The sequence below is a fragment of the Pinus tabuliformis genome, chromosome 4_1 (assembly GCF_031772625.1).
Source record: "Pinus tabuliformis cultivar Carrire ecotype Pingquan chromosome 4_1, CPIR1, whole genome shotgun sequence".
Classification (NCBI taxonomy): domain Eukaryota; kingdom Viridiplantae; phylum Streptophyta; class Pinopsida; order Pinales; family Pinaceae; genus Pinus; species Pinus tabuliformis.
Genome location: NC_142303.1, coordinates 322627672 through 322647643, shown reverse-complemented (window position 1 = coordinate 322647643; position 19972 = coordinate 322627672). Strand labels below are relative to the sequence as shown.

The 19972-nt window shown below is 36.7% G+C and overlaps 1 protein-coding gene across 1 annotated transcript; it reads left to right on the top strand.

The window, feature by feature from the left end:
• The first annotated feature begins 7437 nt into the window (after positions 1–7437).
• LOC149175591 (bidirectional sugar transporter SWEET16-like) lies at positions 7438–10195 on the top strand. Its single transcript, XM_089422899.1, has 6 exons — positions 7438–7643; positions 8379–8415; positions 8511–8721; positions 9143–9304; positions 9487–9606; positions 9697–10195. Exons 1-6 carry the CDS (start codon positions 7610–7612, stop codon positions 9931–9933), a joined length of 801 nt encoding a protein of 266 aa, XP_089279025.1. The 5' UTR covers positions 7438–7609; the 3' UTR covers positions 9934–10195.
• Positions 10196–19972: the final 9777 nt, after the last annotated feature.

The window sequence follows — 19972 nt, the reverse complement described above, 5'->3', positions numbered from 1 at the left end:
ATTCCTTGGGATTTCTTGGGTGTTGTGGAAATGTTCAATGCCTCTTGGTTATACTACTTTAGTAGAGGGTGTAGGGAAAATATGAAGTAATAAATAACTAAATAGATAAAAAGTTAAATGTTTCAACTTAACTTTGGGACAAAGTTCCGTAAAAAGGGGGAGTATGTAATGTCCCCTAATAATAATAAATAAATAAAATAATATAGTATTAAAATATAAGTAAATAAATAATAAACAATAAAGAAAAAATAATAATGGTAAATAAATAGTAAAAAATAAAGAAAAGATAATAATAGTAAATAAATAATAAAGAATAAAGAAAATATAGTAATAGTAAATAATGAAGAGAATATAATAATTATAAACAAATAAAAATAGTAAATAATAAACTAGATTTCTAAACAAATATATCTAAAATTAAACTATCAAAGTAGTAAAAATAAGTAAAGTTAATAAAAAGTAAAAAATAATAAAATCAAGAAGAGTTAAATAAAGAGAAATATTAAATTAAGTAAAACTTAAAATAAATAAATAAAAGTTGCATGTTGACACATGGAATGTGTGCATGCGGACCCCTTTCCATTTTTTGGTCTATTTAATGGACGATGAGGAGGATGAGATTCATTCATTCCTTCATCCATTCTCTTGGGAGAAAAGTGTTGTGAGACAAAGGATTCCATGGTAGTAGTACGTTGATTGAGGGCTTAGGGGTGGCCAACTATAGAAAGATTATGTGAAGCTGAGCCTTGGTTGGGTGGAGAGTCATCCCCAAAATCTTTGTTGCAATTAGTAGAATTCAATGAGCGTTCAAGTCCAAAAGAACAAGTAAGGAATATCATCAATACTGGTAAGTCATCTCTACTCGTGTTTTTGAAAACTCTATGTTAAATAGATGAATAATTGATATTTGATTATTAATCATCTAAATTGATGTAATTATTTGTATATTTTAAATTGGGCTTGTTACACATTCCACAAGTTATGTTGAGGAGTAATAGTCCTGTAGAAATCTTGTTACTCATGTAGCAGTCTTGTACGAGTATCTAAACTTAGTCAGATTTGCCTCCAAACCTTTATCTTTGCATTTTTGGATTAAATAATGACCTTAAGATCTTGAATCTATGGTTGGGGAGGATCAAAGACCACTCCAGACCCATCCCTTCTTCCCTACAAGCACAAATTAAATTTTAGAAGAGTTATGATTTACATGTTACAAATAGAATGTTGATTTGATTCTGCATGTAGAATACCATAGTTGGTTTCTGCAAGTAACCTAGTCTTTACATTCCCATAACTAGGGTTAACACCTACACTTGAGAAAGCATCATTTCCATTTCTTGCAAATAGCGTAACATTTTCATTTCTATAATTAGACTAGGCTCTGATTTCATGACATTCATTGCATTAAATTAGATCAACGAAAGAAGGACACATTACATGTTGCACATATAGTGTCGAAACCTCTTAACTTTGTATGAACCCCAGATTGATAATTTGAGTTGGTAGCCTTGGGAGTTATAACATTCTTGTTGTAATATTGGGGCTCATCACAAACCATAAAAGGCTAGGGTTTCTATAGTTAAACCTAAAGGTTAGGGTTTTATCAAAGTGAACAAAAGATAGATAACATGGAAAGGGTTGATTTAATCTAAAGATTAAACACCTCTGTTATAGACATTAGAGAGTTATTAATTTTAAAGACAAAATAATCGTACCTTCTTGTCGCACATTTTTATACATACATAGAGTTGCTTCTTTCACAAACCTTGAAAGGGCTCCTTATTGGATGACTTCCTCTAAACAAAATCAACATATTCATGATTCATCTCCATATCAGTTTACTTTTATCAGAGTGCCTAAATATCCAATTTGATTTACCAAGTCACCATCACCATGTCTACCTCATTTTTCTTCCTTCAATATATACCAGCAATATTTATTTACAAGCACAACCAAAATATACAAGTATAATGTCATGATGATTATATAGGGTTTCCTTTAATTTTAGAGAATGAATTCCTAGGGTTTTTTAGTACAAACCCTAAGTAACTCTAGGAGCTTTATGTAAAAAATTAGACATCATTCAATTCTATTTTCGCAAAGGATTGTCATATGCCTACAAACTCTAAATATCCCGAGTTAGATTTTCTTAGAAGGAAAGAGATAAAGGATGAGGGTTTCCATTTGATTTGTTTAGGATTTACAATCTCTAGATATTAACAATATTCAACATAATCATGCAGGCAACTAAACCCTAAAATATTTTATAATAAATGATATACATAGCTCTATATTTTATGATTGAAATTTTTTGATGTTCCATTAAGCTTAATGCTTTCCTTGCAAACTGAAGACATATTGTTAGATGATTGAGACATAAAGACCAAAACTATACTTTCTTGACTTTAATGAGATCTTCAAGAACTTTTCCACACGTTGGTGCAAGAAAATCTAAATAAGTTCTTCTCATTGTTGTATATGGCTACCTTCCTTGAGACAAAGATACTAAACTTGCCTAACAAATTCTTCCTTTCTTCAATGATTGGATATGTAATGAATTATTTCTTTGTTGTCTTTTCATTAGGTTTTCCAATATTCAAGCAAAGATACTTTTCATAAGACAATTCCACCACTCCTTCTGAATTTCTAGTTAGGGTAATATGTAGGAGTTGATATAGGTCCTCAAATAGATTGATCCTTTCATTGATATAGGTAGAGATGAACAAGCTTTTTTATTCACTATTCTTGACAATAAGGTTGGCTTTCCCTTATATGTATGCACATGTCTTTGTCCTTTTTCACAGGAATCTTGGTTCCTTCAATTTTGGGGTGACTGTAGCTTTGTAACTATCTTATAATTCCTTTAAACAATTCGGTCTTGGTCCTTCTCTTTGTAGGTTATAAGGAATAACTATAATCCATAGAAGATGCCTTGAAGTTGCAATTTAGTCACCCAAAAAAACTCTGTAAATGTATTTGATTTCATATTACTAAGGTGATTTTAGATCCTACACACCATACATAGAACTTTGCTTTACCAATCAAACATCTTGACCTACTTGAGGCTCATAGTTTATCCTTTTTGGATCCCAACTAATGCTTCACAACTCCCTTTATTACTTTGGTCTTATGTGGCCTAATTACTAAGGTATTGTCTTATAAACAAGATTAAAATACAGTTATTTCAATTTGGTCATCCTTCTAGGTAGCTTGGTCTTGAGTGTTGGACTTGAGACTCTTGATTTCCAATCAACTTCTAACTACAACTTATGTCTATGTCCTTAGCTCTGATACCATATTGAGAAATCTTTAGGGCAACATAGTTAGGGTTTATTTAATTTGATTTCTCTTTCTTGACACCTTCTTGTGATGTTCCTTATTAATTCTTCTTTGAAATTATTATATATATTTATCATCCAGACAAATATCAAATAATGAATATCACAAACACAATAAAAGAAAACAAGATGTAGGTACTCAGCCAAGGCAAAACCCTTCTCCTAAGGGAAAACCCAAAAAAAAATATTCTCTTCTTTAGAATCAAATCATAACCTAGAAATTTTGGCCACTACATAGACTTCCTCCAATCCACCAACCGAGCCTCCCATGTAGACAAGTCAAACTTCGGTCAAATTCTCACAAGTCAACATAAATAATTCTTCCAAAATCTTATTCAAACAAAGTGTCGGTCCTCTCTGTAGCATCTGAAATCTCAGCCCTACAATTTACCTCAGTCTTCTTTCCACATGTGGTAGAATAACAATGAATTCCATCTTCTTATTGCTAGATAAAAGTCATTGCCTTCTCACACCTCAAATTGTAGATCATGTTCTTGTATGAATAATCTTCCAGTGGGTCAAACACATGGCTATATATAGTCTCTTTAAGGTGGTTCAATCCCTATATGAGGCTAAATTGACAATTTCTTAAGGCTGACTTGGTGGAGGAGGCATAAATGGCATTTTTGACTGAATTACAAATTCATTTCTTGATATACAATGCCCAAGAAGGGTCTATTACATGGTGATAAGGACTATAAATTATCACACAAACCCTAGTAGAACTCAATGGGTGCTTTGACCTAGAATAAAAAATAAATAAAGCATGAAACTTATGCTTATAAATAAATTTTCTTTTATAACATTTTTTCTTTTCTTTTCTTTGACAAATACATTACATCATGACTGAAATACAATTATAAAGAACAATACTATTTTCATTGTTAGAAAATTATATATTGCAGAGCAATGGAACACATAAAATATTGCAAAAATATAAACACAGAAAATGCATAAAACAAGAGAGACACAGATACACGTGGTTCACCCAGTTTGGGCTATGTCCATGGAGAGACAACCAATGCTTCCTTTTAAATTATCCAGCAAACTGAAGAGATACAACCTATAGCAGATTCGCTGTAACACCCTCTTTGCTCTCAATCTCCTCTCTCTTCTTCAATCAGAATACAGATCTACATAGACATAATACAATTCCCTCATACATAGTGAGGGGTTGCCTTCTAGGGCAAAAAACCCTAAATTAAACACAACTTCTACCATCAGATCATCTGCCTAATGAACAGCCTAGATTGACTAGAAATTACTAGACTTTTACAAGGCAATTTTACATCTATTTTTGGCTTCGGGGGCATTTCCCCCGAACCCCCGCCGGGGGACCACTGGCCCTCGGACCCCCCAGCTGGGGCGGATTAGCCCCCTCGGACCCCCGCGGGGGGACAAGTCCCCCCCACACCCCCCCGCGTGGAGGGGTGTACAGTCTTCCTGGGGTATACATCCGGTTGAAACCTTTGAATACAGAAGATAATCACGCTCCACACCCAACATGCATTTCTCAAAATTGTAAGCCTAGTGACATGGTGGAAAGAATTGAAATGCCTAAGTATAAATAAGAGATAATGTCATTGTCATATTCCTAAATGTAATTCTGACACAAAATAGGATGCGATTTGGGGAATTTTTTGTAAGAAGTCCACATGGCTTGTTTGGCTTCACTTAGTAAAGTTATATTTCATTGAGCCTAAATAGGTTAACCTTTTATGGTGTGTCTAACTTTGGATTCTATTTCTCGTAGCTATCTCTAGAAATATTTTAGAATTATATAATGCAAGCGCCCCATTTGTAATAAACATGACAATGCCAAAACATCTTGCTTGGTGGCTAAAATTGCTAAATAAAGATAAGAATGGATCTAAGAGTTGTTTGATAAGTTCCTTCCTAGGTTCATGACTCGGAATGTCCCTCTACTTGGTGATAAGGTTACATGGGAAAAATAATTTCAATTGAAATTGGCATCTATTATTCTTTATTCTGGAAACAACACAATGAGAGTTTTTTTAAACATGCATGCTTATTTCATTCATTTCACTTCGTATAAGTGATCTCTAATCTATGCAAATCTCTGCTTGTATATCTAGAACCAAGTAGGCCATGTGGAATTACAACTAGCTCACCATCGTTAAATCATGGGTTTATGGGGGGTGACCCATGTATTATGAGTCTAAGCTACTAGAAATGCACATCATCTTAGACTACTCCATTTCCATTAGCAAGGTACAAGGTCATGTGACAAAGAAGGTTTCTTAGTTCAAGAGCATGATAAACATCATAGTAAAATCCATGAGACTCACAATGCTTGCCACCTCCTTAAGCTTTCAATAATTAGTTGCAGGTTTCCCATAATGGACCTCATTATTTGGATGAAGAAGTGACCAAGGTAGAGTTAAGATGATGTCTCAGACAATGGCCAACTTGTTGATCCCATCATTTATTGGATGGGGTGCCAACCCAACTAATTATGATTGAACCAATGCATATGATCCATTGTCATTGCTTGAATTTATGGATATCTTTAGTGTGGTGTGTTTTCCACCATACTTGTTTTCTTTGCTCTATATTTTGGTCTTGGGCCATATGATTTTAGACTCATTGTGCTTTCAAAGCTAGGACAATTTATGTTCAATACTTCTAATTCCTAGGTTCTACTTGTTATCATTAGTGGGAGATGTCGTTAGTTTTATAAAATGTGTGTATATATCAACTTATTATTAAAAAAATGAAAAACAACTTTAATAAAAAATAATGATACCATTCAATTACTTTTTTGACTTAAATTTGTTTGGGGAGAAAGACATTAATAATGACCCATCAAAAGCTGCCTAATTTTATTCTCCATTTTCTTGAACATTTTAGATCTCTAAATTTCAGCAAACATACATTTCTAACTCTACATTTCATTTTGAAGTGTAACAAATCCAAGATGATACATTAAATTAATAAAGCTCCAAAATATTTAAAATAATTAACTAATATATAAATTTTAAATTAAAAAAATATTTTAAAATATTATCTTATTTCAAGATACATTTAAAAAATAATAATAATAAATATTTTGAGAAAATAGAAAGATAATCTTAATATCAATGCCTTTCATAATTACATGAAAATAACTTACACCTAACTAAAAAAATTGTATAAATCCAATATGACATATTTTTCAACTATGTAAACAATTACGATCCACTATCACCACTTGTATCTCCACTTTCGGTTTTTCATCCACACGTGTCTCTATCCACTTTTATTTACAATGATGGTCAGTACTTTACAATCATGCACCCTACATAAACACAAAGGCTTAGGTAAACTATTGAATCGAATTTTAAAACCATAACTTTAATTTCCTTACTGCTTAACATGTATAACACTTCTACATATAATACTTTATGAGTTAGCTTTCACTAACTTATCTCTATGTTAAGTTGTTAGTTCAAAGTTTAGGAGTATAACATCAATTTTCTTGAACCCTTACTATATATTAACACAATACTGCTTCGACTGCGTACAGTGCCTTCTAGTTAACCTTCAACGGCCTATAATGTTGATTAAAAGCATTTTTCCCCATACATCTAAACTAATTATGCGACTTACTAACATAAAACATTGAACTCCAGCTCATTTTTTTCCCATTTTCTTGCACTTAGAACTTGTTAAATCATCACGTGAAGAATCATTGGGTGGGCCTTGTGGCATTCATCTTCCAAAGAATAATGAGATGGAGCTGTGTACTTTTTTGTGCTGGCATTGATGACCCAATGAACATGTTGATCGATATGTCGAGAATCGTAGGGTGGACCTTTGTGAAATTTTGTGGTGGCACTGATCACCGCCGAAAGGATGATTCTGTTGAAATAACAAATAAAGAAATGGAATACATTGTTATCTACCTGTGAGACAGATCTGACCTTTTCACTGTGGTGAAACAGCCCTGACCTTTCAAACTGCGAAAATATATGATCCATGGGAATAACACTATGAAAATATATGATGAAGGGGAATAACGCAGATGTGATATGCATGCCCTGAGGTCATTTTTCAGGGTGACTAAATAGGCCACCTCTGCCATTTACTGTAAGCTTTGGATGAGCACTTTACTAAGTTCTTTCATCTGTTACGTGGGCCTCTCTCAGTTGCTGCAGTTGTTTTGTTGGAATATTCACCATCGTGTATATTAGAGCACCAGAGTGCACGAGGCTATATGTGTAGTTTTGCCCACTAGAACAAGCCGTAGTGCTTCTGAGCATACAGCGGAGATGGCGGATGTGAGCTTCATTACTGGTGTTATAGGTGAGATTCAGACTCTATTTCTTGATCGGACCAGAGTTTATTTAGTGCAGCTTTGCATAAATGTAAATGTTTTGATTGGATTCTTCCGGATCTATCACAACTTGTTATTTGAATGGTCGTTGGTTCGAAACCTGAGTGGTAGTTGGCTCCAAAAGTCTTGTTGTTTGAGTGGGTCTTGTTGTTTGAGGTTAAAAATTGTTGTAAGGGGTGTTGTTTGAGTGGGTTTTGTTGTTTGAGGTTAAAAATTGTTGTAATGGGTGTTGTAATGGGTTTGGAAGAATCAAATTAAAATTATTGTAATAGGTGTTATAATGGGTTCGGGAGAATCAAATCAAAATGTTTGAGTGGGTCCTGTTATAATGGGTGTTGTAATGGGTTTGGAAGAATCAAATTAAAATTATTGTAATAGGTGTTATAATGGGTTTGGAAGAATCAAATCAAAATCGTTGTAATAGGTGTTGTAATGGATTTGGAAAAATAAAATTAAAATGGTTGTAATAGATGTTGCAATGGGGTTGGAAGAATCAAATCAAAATAATTGTAATAGGTGTTGTAATGGGTTTGGAAGAATCAAATCAAAATCATTTGTGATGGGTTTGGAAGGATCAAACCAAAATTATTCGTAAATGTAAATGTTGTCTAAAATTCCATGTAGATTACTAAATTGAATCAAGTCCAGAAATTGGACTAATGTTATATTTCTCATTTATTGGAAACTTGGGCAAAGTGGTGCAGGAAATGTGATATCGATCCTGGTTTTCATTTCACCACTGTAAGTTTTGAAATGTTTTAAATCATTAATTACAGATATTCCAAAGGGAGTGTTGTTTATTCTGTGAGTATGGCTTATTATGTTTTGATTGACAGGAAGACATTTTGGCGCATAGTGAGAAGTAGGTCTACAGAGGACTTCAAATCTCTCCCTTATATCTGCACGTTGTTGTCCACTGCGCAGTGGACATACTATGGATTAATAAAGCCCGGCGGACTATTGATCTCTACGGTCAATGGAGCAGGTGTTGTAATGGAAACAGTCTATGTGATTGTTTTCATAATCTACGCCCCTAAGAAAAGTAAGGTAAGTATTCACTTCCGAGCTTTGCTGTTTCGAGCAATACGAAACCCTCGTGGGGCAGAGGTTTGCTATTTCATTTCTCTTATATGTGCACTGGCGTGCTAGGTCAATAGTAATTAAAATTATTTACATTTTATTAAGAATTCGGGACACATTTCTTGATGTTACTGAGATTTCTTCATAGACCATAACACCAACTACACAGAATCCAACTCCGCAAAGAATTTAGCTCAACAGCTTATCTCCAATATTCTTGGATATTTGAATAGTTTCATGTCAACATAGTTAGATTTCTAACACAACTTCTATACATGATATTTTTATCTTCAATATTCTTGGATATTTAAATAGTTCCATGTCAACATGCACTTAGATTTCTCAGATCACTTATATACTTATATTTCTGACTGCTATTGTCATGCAGCTCAAGACTGTTATGCTGGTGCTGCTTGTGGATATAGTATTCTTCGTTGCTGTGTTCTTGGTGACCTTTCTGGCGCTGAATCAACATACGAGAATAACTGTAATGGGAGTTCTATGTGTGTGCTTAACATTAAGCATGTATGGTTCCCCGCTAGCCATCATGGTAAAGTTGTATTTCCACTTCCAAGTTATGAGAAGACATCCAAAAAAACAGTTTGGCTGATAATTTAGAGAACCTTTGGATCATTTATAGGACTTCATATTGAGAATAACTCAAAGCAAAAGTAGTGCAATTTTGATTTTATTAGTTTATTCTATAATTGACCTGCATGTGGATGGTAGCAGAGAACGGTTATTGTTACTAAGAGCGTGGAATTCATGCCCTTTTTCTTGTCATTCTTCCTGTTTCTCAATGGAGGAATCTGGACACTTTGGGCAGTGCTGGAACGAGACGTGTTTGTTGGGGTTAGTGATCTAGTCTTTCATTGAGATCTGATTCAGATTAGAATATATATGATGTAAATGATTTGAACACGTGTTCTGTGCAACTTACAGATCCCTAATGGAATCGGCTTTGGCCTGGGAGCTGTACAACTCTGGTTGTTTGTGATTTATGGAAAAGGAAAGCTGAGGGGTGAAGGAACTAAAGAAGAGGACGTAAAAAATGATGGCCTGAAACTTGCGGCCAAGGATATCGAGATGGGTGGTGGTGATAAATTATGTTCAGCTGACCAAATTGCTGGTTCCAAGTCCCATTCAAAAAATCTGCAAATGGGGTCCAGTCTTCCTTGAGGGAAATCAAGAAGCTATGAGAAAGATGGTAAAATCCATGTCACAGCCAGTACCAACTTCTCCATAAAGGCGATATCCTAGTGTTACCAACTTTCGGTTCATAGTTACAGTTTCAAAATATAGGGTCAGAATGGTTTGCAAATGTTATCTTTGATCAGTAAATCTACACTGTATTTGCAAAGTATATAGATAGTTTGCACTTTAGACTACACATGTAGAAGAGAAAGAAGTTAATTTTTATGCATAATATGTTTGTGAAATATTACTTGTTTTTGTTGTGATTCATTTTATGTACAAGATTAGTGTGTGGTTGATTCTCTCCATAAAATAATTGTGTCCATGTAACATTATTTAATTAATACATGTGGTGATCTGCAAAATTTATCTTAATATCAAAATCGATATGCGCTTGGCCCTTATGGTACAAAGTATATGTATATGTTTTGAGAGTATATCGTCGTAGTGTGTTTTTTTTGTTCGAGTTCATTGTTCATAAAATAAATGGGGCCAAGGGAAATAGAGAGTATATCTATATGTTTTGAGAGTATATTGCCGTAGTGAGTTTTTTTGTTTGAGTTCATTTCTCATAAAATAAACCTGCAGTGTGGATGACTTGAGATGCTTGTGGAAATGAGTGTTGGCCGAGTAGAGAAGTGCTTCATTGAGTAGAGGAGCTCAACTTAGTTGGCCAGTGCATTGAAGCTGACTGTTGTAGAACTTTGTGGTTTGGAAAGGAGACATCATTCGATAGCCACACACTCGAGGTGGAGGTGCTACAAGGTCGTGAGTTGTTTTCTGTGCTTGAACATGAAATCGCAGGCCGCTCATTGTTGACACTTAGGAGTAAGAATCGTGAGACTCCTTCGCATCTCGTTTACCATGGTGGATTCTGAAACCCCATGGTTCTTCACCAAGAAGAAGCCCTAGTCTTGACATGCTCAGTCGATGGCTTCCACCATCGCAGATGGCCCATGCATTTGAGCTCTAAGAGGTCTATCAAGGGGATTTGTTGTTCATGGGAATCAATGATGGGATGCTCATCTAGGGCTTGATGTAAATGTGTTAAAAAACCTCCACAGATGAATCTAGCTAGTAAAGGTTGAACTCACAACTTTGCAGAGCAAAAACACTAAAAGAAAATCGAAAGAACAAAAGAATGATTCATTAGAAAATAGGTTACAATGCTCATGATATAGCATTACTGAGTGAAGATCCCAAGGTAATGCACCATAGTGGTGATCAATGAGAAGACTCAACACCTACAACAAGTTCCGGAGAGAACTAGCCAGTTGCAGAGTGAAAGAAGGAGCAAATCAGGGAGTAAATCATGTAGAAGAACTAACGAGTTGCGGAGTTAAAGAAGGAGTAAATCATGCAGAAGAACTAATCAGTTGTGGAGTTAAAGAAGGAGAAGGAGTAAATCATGCAGAAGGAATCTTGCCTGTAGTCCCATGCTCTAACTAAGAGTCTGCATGTAGGTGTGTAGTAGTTCCAACACCCCCCGTGAACACCACTATGGGGAAAAATAGAAAATGGGCCCTAGCAACGAAGGCCAAAGGTCACCGAAAACATAGTGCAACTTGTACTAAAATTGAGGAAAGAGGGAAAACCTCGTGGGAAAAACCCCCCCACAAAATACAATGTAATCAAAATAAAAGAGGAAGAAAAGACAGTTGCTAAGCAACTATGTCCTTCACTCCAAGACAATCGCGCAGAGAGCGAAACTTCTACTCAGTGAATGTCTTGGTGAAGATGTCTGTCGTTTGTTCTGCTGAAGGATAGAAGTGCATATCAATGACCTGATCATGTACTAAGTCTCTGATGTAGTGCATATGGATCTCTATGTGCTTTGTCCGCTGCCGCTATACTGGATCCCTGCAAAATTTGAGAGTGCTCTGGTTGTGACGCCAGATGACAATGGGCTAGTGGAACTGGATGCCCAACTCAATGAGGAAGTGTTGTAGCCACAGAGCCTAAATGGTGATGTTGACTACTCCTCTATACTCGGCCTCAGCTGAAGAGAGAGCAATAGGAGCCTGCTTCTTGCTCCACCAACAGATAGGGCCAGACCCTAGACTTAGTGAATATCTTGAGGTGGACTTGCGATCAATACTGTTGCCTGCCCAATCAGAATGAGTGAATCCAAGGAGATTCAATGCAATGCCTACTGCATAGTGAATCCCGAAGGTGATGGTGCCTTACACATATCGGAGGATGCGCTTGGTAGCATTCCAGTGTAGCTCATGTGGATCCTGCATGTATCTGTATACTGCCCCTACTGCATATGAGAGATCTGGTCTGGAGTGGGTAAGGTACAATAAGCTCCCCACTAGCCGTCGGTAGAGAGTGATGTCAACTAATGGAGTGTCACCTCCATCCTCAAGGTGGACCCCAGACAGAAAAAGTGTTGGTGCTGGCTTGCAGTCAGTCATGTGAAATCTCTTGAGGAGATCCTGTGCATACTTAGCCTGAGAGAGTTTGATGCCTGTGGCATCCTGGCTGATCTCAAGACCAAGAAAGAAGTGTAATGGACCCATGTTCGTCATCAAGAACCTATCATGCAAGGCCCTCTTGAGTGTAGTAATGGTTGAAGCCGAGCTGCCGGTGATCAGGAGATCATCCACATACAAAACTAAGATAAGAAGAGAATCATGTGTCCTGAGCATGTAAACATTCGGATCAGACTTACATCTTTCAAAGTTTTGTGATAAGAGAAAATAATCCATCTTCACATGCCAAGCTCTCGGGGCCTGCTTGAGGTCGTAGAGAGATTTCTTAAGTCTGTAGACCAAAGATGAATCTTGAATGAAACCATGTGGCTGCTCCATGTAAATCTCCTCTGATAGGTCTCCATGAAGAAAGGCATTCTTCACATCCATCGGATGTACTTCCCATCCTTGGGCAGCCACAATGGCAAGTGTAAGGCATATGGAATCCATCTTTGCTACTGGAGCAAAGGTCTCATCATAATCAATGCCATGCACTTGTTGGAAGCCTTTAGCTACTAGCCTTGCTTTTTGTCTGGTGATTTTCCCATTTGCAGTACTCTTGGTCCTGTAGACCCATTTGCATGGAAAAGTTTCCTTCCTGAAGGAAGGGGGACCAGATCCCAGGTCTGGTTCTCGAGGAGGGAGTTATACTCCTCCTCCATGGCGAATTCCCAAGATGGATGCCCAACAGCCTCAACATAAGACTGTGGATCAAAAGACTGAACCAAATGGCAATGCCAGGATGACGATGGTTCATTGGTAGTGAGGACAAGAGGAGGCTCAATAAACTCTAAGCTAGTCCTCTGCAGATTAGAATTATCCCCCATAAGACCATATCTAGCAACTAGGTGGTCTTGTGCATATATCTCACATAAACTCCTTGTTCTCTAATTTATGACAGGGGAATTTAATCCACTGCTAGAAGCTCGATCTGGGCTTGGCTGTGGATCATCATATGCATGCACTGGATTTGTATCTGAAGACTCTGTCTCTGCATCTGCATGCTCTACCACGGCATCTGCATGCTCTGTATTTGCATCTGAGTGTACTGAGTCATCATCTCAGACATGAGGTAGATAAAAGGTGTCTGCATGTGGAAATTGAGGTGCATGCAAGAGACTTTCCTCAAATTTGACACTTCGCTCAATGATGAGCTTGTCCGTAGAGGAAATCAGGAGTCGGTATCCCTTCACACCATCAGGGTATCCAACAAAGATGCACTCAATGCTCTATGGATCAAGAGCTTTCCTCTCTTCAGAGGGGATCCTAGCCCATGCTCGGGAGCCGAAAACATGGAAGTGGGTGACCGCTGGTTTAGTGCTACTCCAAGCCTCAAAGGGGGTCTGATCCTTGACAGAGCTACGAGGAGATCTGTTCTGGATTTAGCTAGCACAATTAAGTGCTTCAGCCCATAGCTTATGAGGCAATGACTTAGCATGCAACATGCAGGAAGCCATCTCTTTGAGAGATCGGTTCTTTCTCTCAGCAACTTTGTTCTGCTGCGGAGTGTATGGAACTGTGTACTGCAACTGTATGCCGGACTGAAGGCAAAGGTTCTAAAGTGCTATGTTAACATCTTCCTCCCCATTGTCTGTACGTAGGGCTTTGATCTTACTCTCTGACTGTGTCTCAACTAGTGCTTTGAAATCTTCAAAGTGCGCAAAAACTTCAGATTTGTTCCTGAGAAGATACACCCAAGTATATCGTGAGAAATCATCAATAAATGTAAGCACATACCTTTCTTTATTGATGGAAGGATGAGGAAAAGGCCCCATGAGATCACTATGGATCAGATCTAGAGGAGAGGATGCTCTGTGAGTCTTGCGAGTGTCAAACTTTTCTCTAGGATGTTTGCCAAGGACACACCCTTCAAAAACTCCTTTGGAGAAACTGATATTTGGCAAGCCTTCCACCATCTCATGCTTTCTTAGTTGTTGCATATACCTTTAATTTAAGTGACCAAACCTCTCGTGCCAAAGCCTACTACTATCATCAACATGTGTAAGCAATAAGGAGGATTCAGATTCAATAAGTTTAGAAAATGTATACAGTCTGGCTCCATTGTTTACCTCATCGGTTGCAATTTTGGAGCTGCTATGTAGGTCATATATGTTCACTGCATCTGGAGTGAATTCCACTCTCTTTCTGGTGCCGAAATGAGTGATCTAATAAACTGAAAGCAGGTTTACCGAAATTTTTGGAACATGAAGCACATCTTCAAAGCTTCCATGTAAAATTTCCACTCTACCTTTTCCGGTGACCTCAATAGGTGAGTCATCTCCCATGAGGATGGAAGGTCCTTTGCATGCATCCAAAGAGGAATAGACTTCCTTTGCAGCAACCATATGATGTGATGCACCAGAATCTATTATCCATACATCAGGGGAAGAATTAATTGCAACTAAAGCATGAAAATTGTTACCTTTCCCATGTGGCGGATAATCAGTTTTATTCTTGGTGCCCTAAGAGATGTGGTCCCCAAGGTTGTGCTTCTAAAGGATTTCTGCCATTTGGTCAATTTGTTTCTTCATGCAAGAGGATTCTAGATGGAATCCTCTTTGACAATAGGTGTATCCGTTTCCTTTCTTCCCTTTCTCATTTCTTGAGCTGAAGGAATCATTGAAGGGCTTGGTGTACCCTTCCTTCTTTGGATGGGAGTGCACTTTTCCCTTGTCCTTTTGCTGCTGATTTTTTTGATTTGAATCAGATCTATGATTTTTATTATGGATGCCATCATGCACAGCAAGTGCATGCACTTTTGGAGGTTTGATTTTCCCCATGCCAATGAGTTTATCTTGCTCAAAAGTAAGGGACTCCATGAACTCTTTTAGAGAAGGAATAGTGTAGGATTTACCTATTGTGAGCCTTATTGAATGAAATGTAGACACAAAGACAGAGTATTCCGGTCTGAGCTTTAACATAATAGAGAGAATTTGGCGACTCTCCTCCTTGGATTTGTCAATTCCACAACCCTTGAGTTGCAGCAATAGATCATTATATTTGGTGAAGAAGTCTCGAATTTTGTCATAGTTCCATGGATCCAATGACAACACCTCCACTTCGAGTATATGTCCTTTCATCTCATCCTATTTCTCGTAGAGTTCTTCAACCTTTTTCCAAATCTCATTGGAAGTTTTGTAGGCAGATACATGAAACTGCAACTCTTGAGAGATGCACATGCATATGGATCCGTGGGCCTCATCCATACGGTTGAGGTACTTGGATTTCTCTATGGCTAAAGTGGGTTCCACTTCTGCAGCCATGGTAATCCTATACAACCCCTTTTGATGAAGGTATCAAGCCATTTTGTCCTTCCATTCATGATAGTTGTATGGTGTTAGGATCGATGCTTTGGGAAACTCCATTTTTCTGTCGATCTTCAATCTCCAAGCTATAATACCTGCAAAATAAAATACTGGTGCGCCTTTTATCTAGCAACCCGTGGGCTCTGATACCATGTAAATGTGTTAGAAAACCTGCACAGATGAATCTAGCTAGTAAAGGTTGAACACACGGCTTTGCATAGCAAAAACATTAAAAGAAAATCGAAAGAACAAAAGAATGATTCATTAGAAAATAGGTTACAATGCTCATGATATAGCATTGCTGGGTGAAGATCCCAAGGTAATGCACCATAGTGGTGATCAATGAGAAGACTCAACACCTACAACAAGTTCCGGAGAGAACTAGCCAGTTGCGGAGTGAAAGAAGGAGCAAATCAGGGAGTAAATCGTGCAGAAGAACTAACGAGTTGTGGAGTTAAAGAAGGAGCAAATTAGGGAGTAAATCATGCAGAAGAACTAACCAGTTGCGGAGTTAAAGAAGGAGCAAATCAAGGAGTAAATCATGCAGAAGGAATCTTGCATGTAGTCCCATGCTCTAACTAAGAGTCTGCATGTAGGTGTGTAGTATTTCCAACACTTGATGTAAATCTGAGGGAGAATGAAGCTACCATTGTTGAATAGACCTTTGACTCTGTGATGAACATGTATTATTATTTTACTTGAGGTCCTTTTTGGTGAGAGTGGAGCCACCATTTTTCTTTCGAATGAGAGAGGCCCAATTTTGCATACTAGAGTTGTGAATAAGTGGTTCCCACTGTGGAATATAGAGATCTGTGAGGACAAAGATTTGATATTATTCGTTTCACGGTGTTAGGCGACAGAATTGTGGATAAATTTATTCTTTTTTCCTGGAATATTTTGTGAGGGAAAAGGACCCAATGCCATTCAGAGAGATGTTGCTCACACTGTTGAATTAATTAAAATCTATCATATAGAAATTTGCAAAATCGTTGCCACGTACTGCATGTGCTTGTGCACGGATCTAGATCCGATGTGGACAAGTTTTGAAGGCTCACTTTAAAGTGGTCAAAGATTGAAGGATCCTGCAAACCATTGATTTTATTAAGGAACCACTTCTAGTTTGCCAGTCAATTTTCTGCAGGATGTCTTGCTTTCCGTTTTGATTCTCCAAATGAAAGGTGGAAGGAATTCTCATGTGATTTGGCTCTATTTTTTGGTCTAGTGTTTGGATCCTGATTTAGACAAATTGTCAGAAATACAAGCTTTGCGCAAGGTATGGGTGAAGTGCATATGTCTGGGAAGTTGGTATATATTGATATTCGCAACTTTAATATGAAGTCATTTTTGTTAGAATTTGCGACTTTCACTAATGATAGGTAAAGCATGAAGATCTAGTATGCTAAAGTCAAAAATAAAGATACTAAAGGCTCAAAAGTTCAAATTTAGTATGCTAAAGTTAAAAATAAAGATACTGAAAGCTCAAAAGTTCAAATCATGTGATCAGTGAATACTATGATGGGAGGATTCAAGTGAGAAAGCAGTGCAGTGAATGTGCTAGAGCTTATGAATGGTGTGGTGTAATTAAGATGAGTGGCAAAGGATCAAATGAAAACATAGCCAAAGTATGTTTGAATTTGTAAAATGGGCTTATGACCATGATAAAGTATGAGCCATACATTGTAATTATAGCAAATCTACATGTCATATATTTCTTTGTAATGGTGTGTTGTGATCCTTGAAATGTCGTTGCACGTAGTATTTTCTTAAGCTTAGAGTATATCAAAAGGATGCATACCTCTAAGACCCTAAGAGGCATGCATGCCCCTTTGTTATGTATTCCCTAGTGACATCAAGTTGTGGAATCAACCACTCAGTACGAGGATGGGAGGTATACTCAATGTATCTAAGCTTGATACATAATCGATTTCCCTAGTGACATCAAGTTGTTTAAAATAGCTAATTAATCTAGCGTGAAGAGTTGGCTAAAATTAGAGAGTTAGTTAACTCAGTCAAGTTAAGTCAAATTTAGTGTGTGGTTACATGTCAACTTATTTTAAGTGAGTTGCTAGTCTGAAAAAGTTTAAATACCCCTCAATGGGTTCATTGTAATAATCAAGTTTTTGTGTGATCAATAAAAGAGCCGCAACTAGTGTGTGTTTTGTGTGAATTATTTGTGTTATTTATGCCTATCTTCCTTTGTATTTCCAACAAACTGGTATCAGAGCCAAGGAAAAGTCACAAGATCTACACTGCATGCAAAACGAGTGAAAAGAAAGCCAAGTAAAAAACTTCCACTATTTTTTTATAAAAAAAATACATTGCAAAATGATCACACTCATCACAGTGTTAAGGAATTAAAAGTGTGCAAAGAAGGTGCAAATTTGCACCTTGTTAGCGCAAAAACTACGACAATTTGGTAAAAAACATATGATTTGAAGAAATCAGGAAATTTAAGTAGTTTTGGCTGTCTCGGTGTGCACCTCGTGAGGTATTAACAAAAGCTAAGCCCGTGAGCATTAATTCAAGTTGTTCGAACTGAAATTGACTTGGGGTCGTACTTACACATGGGTATATGACAAATTTTTTTTATTGAAATCCTTTTTAGAGAGAAAAGTGCCCATTCGTTTTAAAAGGAATTTTTTATATGCAAAAAGGGGTTCATAAAGTGTTTTTAAAAGTGTTTTTATATAAGGACTTTGAAATTGGGTTATTTGAAAGCTTATTTATAAAGTCTTAAAAGTTTTTTTTAAGAAAGGAATCTTATTAAAAAAATTTGGGGTTTATTAGAAAGGAGTATTTTAATTTTTTTTGTGAAGATTGATTGATTTTTTTTTTCTTTTTAAGATGGTCTCATCAAGCTTCCAGTTAGGGTTTCCATTGTTTACAAGGAAGGATTATGATGTGTGGGCCATTAATATGGAGAACACATTAAAGGTTCATGATGTTTGGGACTGTGTAACGAATGAGTTTCTAGAACCTAAGAACTTAAGAAGAAAGCAAGGGAACGAGCCCTCACTAATGCAAAGAGGGAACAACAGAAGAAAGACAAAAAGAAGAATGCACAAGCATTGCAGCTTATCCAACAAGGAGTGGAATGAACAATGTTCTAGAAAATTATGATCACTTCTTCAACAGAGACAACATGGGAGACTTTGGCAACAAGTTATAAATGTATGGCTAAAGTCGATATTGTTAAATTGTAGAATACTAGAAGATATTTTGAGAGTTTGTAGATGAAGGAGACAAAGGACATTGGTTCATTCATGAATTGGGTCATGATTGTTGTAAATTAGTTAAAAATTTATGGTGATGATATTGAAGATCAAGCAGTGGTTGAAAAGGTCCTCAATCTTTTCCTACAAAATATGACGTTATGGTGGCAGCCATAGAAGAAGCCAAGGATTTGGAAACATTGACAATTGATGAGTTGATAGGATCACTTCTATCCCATAAGGCAAAGATAGAAAAAAATAAGGATTCCACTTTAGAAATTGCTTTCACAAGGTCGGTTTCTATTTCAAGAGAGAGAGGTCGAGGCAAAGGACTAGGCAAAAGACATGGTCATCAGAGAGATGACAGAGAACGTCTAGAAAATGAAAGTGGAAGTAATAATAAAAGATTCAAAAATAATCAGAGAGTTGATAAATTTAAGGTCATGTGTTATTATTGCAATAAATTTGGTCACTATGCTCGCGATTGCAGGAAGAAGATTGTTGATCAAGGAAAGAAGAGAGTTAATGTAATTACAAAGAACATTGACTCCATGTTCCTAGCTTTCCATACCATGCATGAACCCTCTGATAATGTGTGGCTATTAGAAAATGGTTATAGTAACCACATGATAGGTAGCAAGAATTTGGTTTCAAATTTGGATCAATCTATGAATACGAAGGTAAAATTGGGGACCGACAAAACTGTGGATGTAGATAGAAAATCAGTGATAAATATTGTGACCAAGCAGGGGGAGCCAAAGACAATCTGAGAGATATATTATGTCCCTGTTGTCAAACATAATTAAATAAGTGTTATCCAATTGACACAGAAGGGATACAATGTTATTTTTCATGGAAAAGAGTGTGTTATATATGACAAGCCCCAAAGAAAGCAACTAATAGAAAATGTGAAGATGAAAAGGAACAAACTATTTCCTCTAATTATGAATTACAGTGATCAGGTTAGTTCTTTTACAGTTGCATGTTCTAATGATTACTAGTTATGGCACTTTCGGTTTGGACACTTGCACTT

Coding starts and splice junctions, on each gene's coding strand:
- LOC149175591 (XM_089422899.1), top strand. CDS start 7,610: ATGGCGGATGTGAGCTTCATTACTGGTGTTATAG. Junction 8,416..8,510: donor CTGGTTTTCATTTCACCACT/GTAAGTTTTGAA, acceptor TTTGATTGACAG/GAAGACATTTTGGCGCATAG. Junction 9,607..9,696: donor AACGAGACGTGTTTGTTGGG/GTTAGTGATCTA, acceptor TGCAACTTACAG/ATCCCTAATGGAATCGGCTT.